Source organism: Vigna unguiculata, chromosome 10 (genome assembly GCF_037176805.1).
Source record: "Vigna unguiculata cultivar grain cowpea cultivar isolate G323 ecotype 2 chromosome 10, ASM3717680v1, whole genome shotgun sequence".
NCBI classification, from domain to species: Eukaryota; Viridiplantae; Streptophyta; class Magnoliopsida; order Fabales; family Fabaceae; genus Vigna; species Vigna unguiculata.
The window spans coordinates 36,789,293-36,797,414 of NC_140801.1; the positions used below are offsets into that span (position 1 = coordinate 36,789,293).

Genomic DNA, 8,122 nt, shown 5'->3' on the forward strand with positions numbered 1-8,122 from the left:
AGGCCAAGAGGAGTGGTTCATACAATGACTACTATTCTAGTACTTGGAAAGATAAAGAAAGAAAACATGATAAATTACCACTCAAGAGTTCCCAAGATCCACCTCCTAGGACTAATTCATCTAGGCCTTCTAATGAAACTCCTAATTCTTCTCAAGGTATAAGGATAAGTTCTATAAAATGTTTTAAGTGTTTGGGATATGGGCACATAGCTTCAAATTGTCCTACCAAAAGAACCATGGCCTTAAACCTTAAAAGAGAAGTAAAGAGTGAACATTCTTCTCCCCTTTCCCCCAAAAGTACTTCTTCCCACACTTCTTCTTCAAGTGAAAGGATTAAACCCCTTGAAGGTGGATTGTTAATAATAAGGCACCAACTAAGACAAGTTTCCAAGGAACTTGACCCTTCTCAAAGACAAAACATTTTTCATTCAAGGTGCCATATCAATGACAAACTATGTCCCCTCCTCATAGATAATGGAAGTGGTATAAATGTGGCTAGCACAAGGGTTGTGGACAAGCTTGGCTTGAAAACTATCCCTCATGCCAAGCCCTACAAGCTATCATGGCTTAAGGAAGAAGACATTAAAGTAACTCAACAAGTCCTCATTAACTTTTCAATTGGAAATTTTAAAGATGAGGTGTTATGTGATGTTATGCCTATGGAAGAAACTCATATTTTGTTAGGTAGGCCATGGCAATTTGATAGAAAAGTCTTTTATGATGGTCATGCTAACACCTATGCTTTCTCCTTCCAAGGCAAGAAGTTCACACTCCTACCACTATCACCCAATCAAGCAAATGAGGACCAAAATAAAGTGAAAGATAAGAGAAAAGATGAAAAAGAAAAAGAGCAAGTTACCTCCAAAGTGTTACTTGCCTCTAAAAAAAGATTTCCAAAGCAAGATGGACATCACCATTCTTTCTTCTCTTGCAAGGCTCAAAAGGAAGACCCAATGCGCAAGCATGAGAAGAAGAGTGGTCTAGAGAGGGATGGCCTAACCAAAGCTAGGGGTAGTACCCTTAGAAAAGATGGAACAAGAGCTCATAAAAGGGAGGCGCAAAACCTCCCCCAAATCAAGTCAAGCTCCATCTACAAAGGCTTAAAGAATTTGTGGTCAAATTCTCTCCAAGAAGGGGAGGATGATGAAGGATTGACCCCAACCAAGGATGAAGGCACATGCTTAAGAAGACTAAGCATGTTTAGAAAGGAAGTTCACTAATCCTTCATCCCTTTCATTTGTGTTTGTTATTTTTGATTCCCTAAGTTGACTTAGTTGAATCAACTTTAGTTGACTTGTTGACCTTTGACTATGTTTGACTTGTTGACTATAGTTGACTTGACTTAAGCCAACATGCTAATCAATGTTTATTTGCTTTGTAGGTTAATTAGGAGTAAGAAAGCAATGCTAGGTGGCGCATGATGATTGGGGAGCATAAATGATGTGGATGAGAAAGTAAAGTAAAGGCATAAAGCATAAAGTAAAAGGCATAAAACAAGTGTACCTATGTACCTTTGGTCTCCTTTGTTTTTAGCACACTTTGGCCACTTTTTGGAGACATATGAGACACATTCTTTGTCTCCTTTTATGCTAGAACGAAATTAGCCTTGCACACACCATAGTTGGCTCTTTTGTCTCTCATTTTTGTAACCTTATTTGACCTAGTTTCTAGAAGCTAGGGTTAGGTTTTTGTAGAGACATCCTTAGGTATCTTTTATTTGCTTAGAGGCCCCTAAACTCTTCTATATAAGGGGTGCTGCTAGACATGTAAAAGGGTTGAACATTTTGAAGTAAAAACACTCTTGTGTCTCAACCATTTGTGAGAGTTTCCTCCCTTGGGAGTGAATACTTTTAAGCCTTATCTTGCATAGCAAGTGGCGGCACACATCCACTCATCTTCAAGGTTGTCATGGCTTCTAGCCTAGCCTTGTAGTGGCGTGCTTCTCACATTTTTTACCATTTCTTTCCTTTCCATTTTATGTTTTCTTCATCCTTTAATTATTCTTGGTTTTCTATGGTTTATGTGCTTTCCATTTCCTTTTTTATTTTGAATCAATCCATCATCTTCTTCTCTTGAGCTTTGTGAAAGGAACCTTCACATCTAGATAGCTTGCTATCTTAATGTCCAGTGGGGATTTCACTTAGCTTTCTTAATCAACTCACACCATATTCAATAATCTTAAAAAGAAACAAGATAATCCTTCATCACACAAATCCCTTCACTTGCCACAAACCTCTTTACACTTTCAGCCTATCACACTTAAAGGCTGGGGGACTGGTGTACCACACCTAGTCGGCCTCGCTAACACATCAGCACTTATCATCCTTCACCGTCATATATATATATATATATATATATATATATATATATATATATATATATATATATATATATATATATATATATAAGTCTAATCAAATAATAGTAATAAACAATCATCGTATATACGCTGAGCAAATAAAGTAACCGGCCTAAACCGACAGAAGAATAATAGCGGCCTAAAGCCGCTAAAAGAGTAATCGGTCTAGACCGACTACTCTGGAAAACTTAACAAAATCAAAGCATTTTTGTAAGACTCACAAGGCCCACGAACAATCGAACTAAAGGACCTGGGCTAGGGCCCAGGCCCACCTACAGCCCAAGCAAAGGCCCAGCCCATGACGTGGTCAAACGTAATTAATAATCTATAAATATGTATAGACCCCACGAATTAGAGGTACGCATTCATTACTTCCCTAATCCCCAGATTTGACTTTTTTAGAGATTTTGCTGACTTGAGCTTCAGAGTCCCTTCTGCAGGTAACCCCTCTCGGGTCCAAACCGATCACACCGAGATACCCATGAGCGACCTGCATCAACTAGGAGGAAGCCTACTGAGGAGATGGCAGACTAGAGTAAGGTAAGGTTTGTGTCTAACATATCTTGTTTGTTTTCTACAGGAATAGATCATAATTGATCTTTATATAATAATTATATATGAAATGCTAAGTTATCATTAGCCTATCATCATTCTATTTTTTGTTGTTGTGTCTTTTTTGCAGTAATATTTTTGTGGCGTGAACAGATGGAATGCAAGTGGTGGTAATGCTAGTCAGTATGTTGAGGGTTGTGTTTTCCAAATTTTTTGGAGCTAAAAACAAAGTTATATAGTGTGATGTGTTGTCTCATTTTGAAGAATTTTAGTGCTTTTGATGCATTTTGAAAAACTTAAATGTTTGTGACAAGACTATATTACATTTTATTGCATGATTCTGTATAATTCTTATTATCCAGGTTTGCCTAATATTGATTTTGTAGTAACTGAAGAAAGCAGTAGTAAACTATTTTCTACATATTTGAAGTCGAAAAATAATTTAATTTAGTATATAATAATAAGTTTTTATATTATTTTAAAGACTCATTAATTTTACATAATTAGTATTAAAGTAATTCAAAATTCTTTGAGAAAGAAATTAAAAATTTATGAATAACATGTATTTATAAATGTACGCATTGTTGTGTGTATTTGACTTATTTATATATTTAAATTATCACCTTTATAATTATTTTTACTTTTTTTCCTGTTTTCGAAATAAAATAAAATTGTGTGGATGTAAATTCTAGATAGATAAGTGTTCCAAAAATTTTTTTTTTCTGCATTAATTTAAGCAATATTTTTGGACCACAAGTTCGAAAATTCAGTGATGTTTCGAGCGATAGAGTATGTTTACTTTGTTTTTCACATCGAACCAGACATGGTTTAGGATTTCTTTTCTTAATCTATTGCATAGTGATCTAGCCTGGATACTAATGTTTGCATTATAATCTGAAAATTTTGGGGAATGTGAATGTAATTTACTCAAATAAATGTTAAGTCACTGTTCGTGTTTTGTATAACTCAAAAAATGCTTGTTCTAGAGGCCACTCTAGAACTGTGTTGCATTTTCATGAAATTTGAAAAGTCCAGATGAAGAAATTCTTGGTACCTATTTTTTATCATACATAGCATCAAATCAGTTCATTGTCATTTCAATGCCATTGGGTACTGCTTGGACGAGACTTCTGGCCTTCGAAACTACGCATGGATACCATGTGCTGAGGACCACGTGTAGTGAAAAACAACTCAGCAGTGTTTTTTACACCAATGACCAATAGTCAAATTTTGAAACTGATAACAATTGCTCTGAGATTGTTTGCTAGCAGACAAATCTGAAGATAGAGCTTGTGGATGGCACGCAACTAGGAAAGTTCTTGCGTGTGTATTTGTCATGGTTGATGCTACGCGTCTAGACATAGACTAAAGTTGCACTTGCATAAATTGTTTAATGAAACACATATTTGATAATAGATCAGAGTTGATTAATTATCTGTGACTATAAAGTGTATAGGAATATGTTGAGAAGGGGTTCATTTTGGTAAGTTTTTCTCTGAAGGTTCATAAAAAGTCAAAAATTACTTCTGGATATTGGAGGTTTAAATATGTTCTATATATTTTGTTGGAATTAAAGGCATGAACTGAAAACTATATTCTACTATATTTAGCTATATGTGCAGGAACAAAAAACATGGGGGAACAAAATAAGTGATGATAAATATTACAGATATTTAACATATATATTTTCTTACAGAGAATAACAGTAAAAATATATAAATTAACAGATAGTTTTGTTAGAAATCTCACATCAAATAAAAATAAAATAAATTTACAAATATATAAATAGATATAAATTTTATCTTACAAGTTTTGTAGAACTGAATTAAACTTAAAGTCCATTTTTAATAATTTTGAGAGTTTTCTTAACACTTCTTAATTAATTAAAAAAATCTGTATAATCAAATAGTTGTAGATTCGTAGAGTTGTGGTAAGCAGTGCTTATATTCCATTTTTGCAAGAACATCTTCCCTAACGTTAAAGTATCCTAGTACATTGTAGGCACGTTGATTTTGAACCTGTGTGTTAATTTGCAATCTGTGCTGAAAGCTGGTATTCTATTCTCTGATCAGTTTCCATGTGTTAATTTTCAATTTTACTTTTTGAATGGTCATTGGAGATCTACTGACTAAAAACCAAACATACCCTAGATCATCAGGGACAAAAGGGACATTTCATTTTCACCAAATTACATCATCCAAGTAAAAGGGCAATATTTGAAGTGCATATTTGAACACTACTTGCAAATTACAAAACCATTCACGTAAAAGGAGATAGAAAGGGCCCACAAGAACAGACAGGGATTTAACTGATTGTAATAGCTATTAACAAAACATGATGTAAGGGTTTTAGAACTTATCTACGCATACACCATCTCTTGTAAACTCATATGCTTCCCTACTCCTTGTTTTCTTCATGCCAGCTGTCACATAAAGCTTCGATCCATCTGACATAATGGTTGTCACTTTCACCCAGATCAACACTTTTGTCTTCATTCCTTCTATCTCTGCTAGCTTTCCTTTCTCCATATAACAATTCACAGTGGTGAAGAAACGCAAGACTGATGAATCCTTGTAGCCTACTTCACATACCTGAGGAATGTAAACAATGAGCTTCCCAGTCTCTTCATTGAATTCATAGTTTGTTGCATCACGAGGAAAGATTCCTATTGGTAGATCATACTCCTTTAGCAACTCTGGTAATGGCTTTTGCATCTTCCCTGTATCATGATTTTTGTGAGAGCGCAAGCGTAATGTCAATTAAAATGAAAACGGGATATCAGGGATGACATTCTAATTTTATTAGCTTTCCTCAAGTATTATGACAAAAGGAAATATAAGTTGAAAAGGGTTGATAAGTGTTTAGCATGTTTCCAAAATCCATGAAAGTGGGATGGTAAACCCAAATACCCAATAAACAATTAGTAATGTAGCATGCAAATTTTCAACTTATGAAATAATGATTGGATAGAAAGACCGTATGCAACCTGAATTAATTACTGATTTCAAATACAAATTTCATTTTCATTGGTTGTAAATTCCAAATTAAAACTCTAAGTAAAACTACAATAATGATATTATGGTACTTTTATGTGGCCTTCAAGGAAGTAAGATATATGTAGGTACTTCATAATACTAACAGTGATGTGTCAAATAGTACCATGAGATTTCAAGATCATGTGCTTGAGTAATGAAACATTCGAGACGTGGAGAAATAAGGCAGAAGTATCGGTGGTTTTACATCATTAATGTGTTGAGATATTTCTGTTATCCAGATTATAGAAGTAAAGATAATAGACTATATAACAAAAACTGTAGAAGGAAATGTTAATGCAACATGCTGCAAAAGTAGTTATCAAGAGGAAACGAAATTCCAGGAAGGAAATTATTAATGTAAATCAAGTGTAAGGCATTCAACGCAGCTGGAGGGAAAAATTGAATAGTATGCATATAGAAAGAAGAGGTAAAAAAATTGGAGGTTATGAGTGAGGGTGTATGCAGGGTCTCTTGGTTCCACTGTTATTACCCATTACCAGTTTCAGTTCTCTGTCTTCCATTCCAGAGACACCATACAGGTATAGATAAAACATTGATGTCAGTATCCACATTATAACAGAATAGATTCACCATAACAGAGTATCTTTTGACCTACTTTCTATCAACTCTTTTACAGGAACACTTGTAGGATGAATGTTCGAGTAACTGATAGATATGAAACACAAACCTTTTATTTTGTTGACCAACCATTTGGTTCCCCCTTCAATACTGTTTGACAACGACTGATCATCAGAAGAAAATGTGTTAGCATAGAAATTAATCAAGCAATGATCATTCTTCATAAACATTTAGCATATTCAAGCAGTAGCAGAAACATTTTCATTCACAGTTGAATATACGAGAGGGTAAATGATGTTTTAAAAGATGAGGTTTGTAACAGAGATGATGATGGGTTTTCTACATATCTTTCAATTTATCAGCATGCAGGTAAATCGAGCTTAAACCCTTAATGCTTGCACCTTTCCCCACTTACTCATCTCAAACAAGCACGAATAATTAGTTACTTAGTCAACAACGGTATTAATCAGCCAACACATTAGCCTTTACTGAGTTAAAACCTTTCAAGCACATGACTGTTAAAACTCATTTTAACCATATGTTGTCATAATTATACACATTCTAACCATAAAACACATTGGACTTTAGCCTATAATGTGACATCACTTAGCACGATCAATCAAAGTAAGAGAATTGCTTTACATGTCTCATCTCTCTGCATCTTAAATTGATCCTTCAAACATGCTCTCACAAAATTTTATTGCCTTGGACAGCCAAATAACAGCTTCTCCACCTTCCATTGTACATTCTCAACACAAATTTCAAAACTAAGCATTCTAACTCTATACTCCTATGCTGAAATGATCCAATCATCATTTAACAAACCAATACACCCACACCTGCAATTTCCTACTGCAGTTATTACAATTCACACCCAGCAAAAATTGATCAAATGTAACCTAACAGCAGGATTCCAATTTCCATAGGATGCATTGCACCGATCCAAAATCCTAATAATTTCACATTTTTTTCCAAATAACGGTATGATCACAAAAAAAAAAAAAAATCAACAACAACAATTCTTGTTATACTTGAATTCAGGAAATTCCCGTTTGACCATCATGAAAAAGAAGAGAAATTTTGAAAGAAAAAGGAAAACGGGTGGAGAGAGAGGGTACATTGATGTCGTCACCGACGGAATTGAGCTGGGTGGTGGCTTTCTGGTTGAACCAATAGGATCCGACCTTGTTGAATACCTGATCCATTTCGGTCAACAACGTTTGATTTCGATCCCAAAGGAACTTCTCTCTCTGTCTCTCTTCTTCCTTCAGATAAAGAAAAAAGAGAGAGAACACACAAACGTGATGGAGAAGAAGGACGTGGCTCCTATCCTTATTCTCTCGGAGTTTTTCGTCACACTCGATAACTATTTATTTGTTATTTTATTATTTATCACCTCTTTTGGTCTTATTAATCTCAATTATTCATTTATTTTCTTTATTTCATTTGTCGTATTTGAAAGCATTTCTTTATCTCAAAGCTGTTTGTCACTCAAAATAGCAATTCTATTTTGATAATATTAGCGAAAACATAAACCTTATGATTATATTTATATTTTCAAAATTTTAGAAAGAAAATTTAGGTTGCTATTAAACAT

General features: G+C 34.4%; 1 protein-coding gene across 1 annotated transcript; it reads right to left on the reverse strand.

Moving 5' to 3' along the window:
• Window positions 1-5,065: 5,065 nt before the first annotated feature.
• Window positions 5,066-7,909, reverse strand: LOC114165682 (uncharacterized protein At5g01610-like). Its single transcript, XM_028050248.2, has 3 exons — window positions 7,644-7,909; window positions 6,635-6,689; window positions 5,066-5,630 (listed from the first exon to the last, which is right to left on the reverse strand). Exons 1-3 carry the CDS (start codon window positions 7,728-7,730, stop codon window positions 5,260-5,262), a joined length of 513 nt encoding a protein of 170 aa, XP_027906049.1. The 5' UTR covers window positions 7,731-7,909; the 3' UTR covers window positions 5,066-5,259.
• Between the last annotated feature and the right edge of the window lie 213 nt (window positions 7,910-8,122).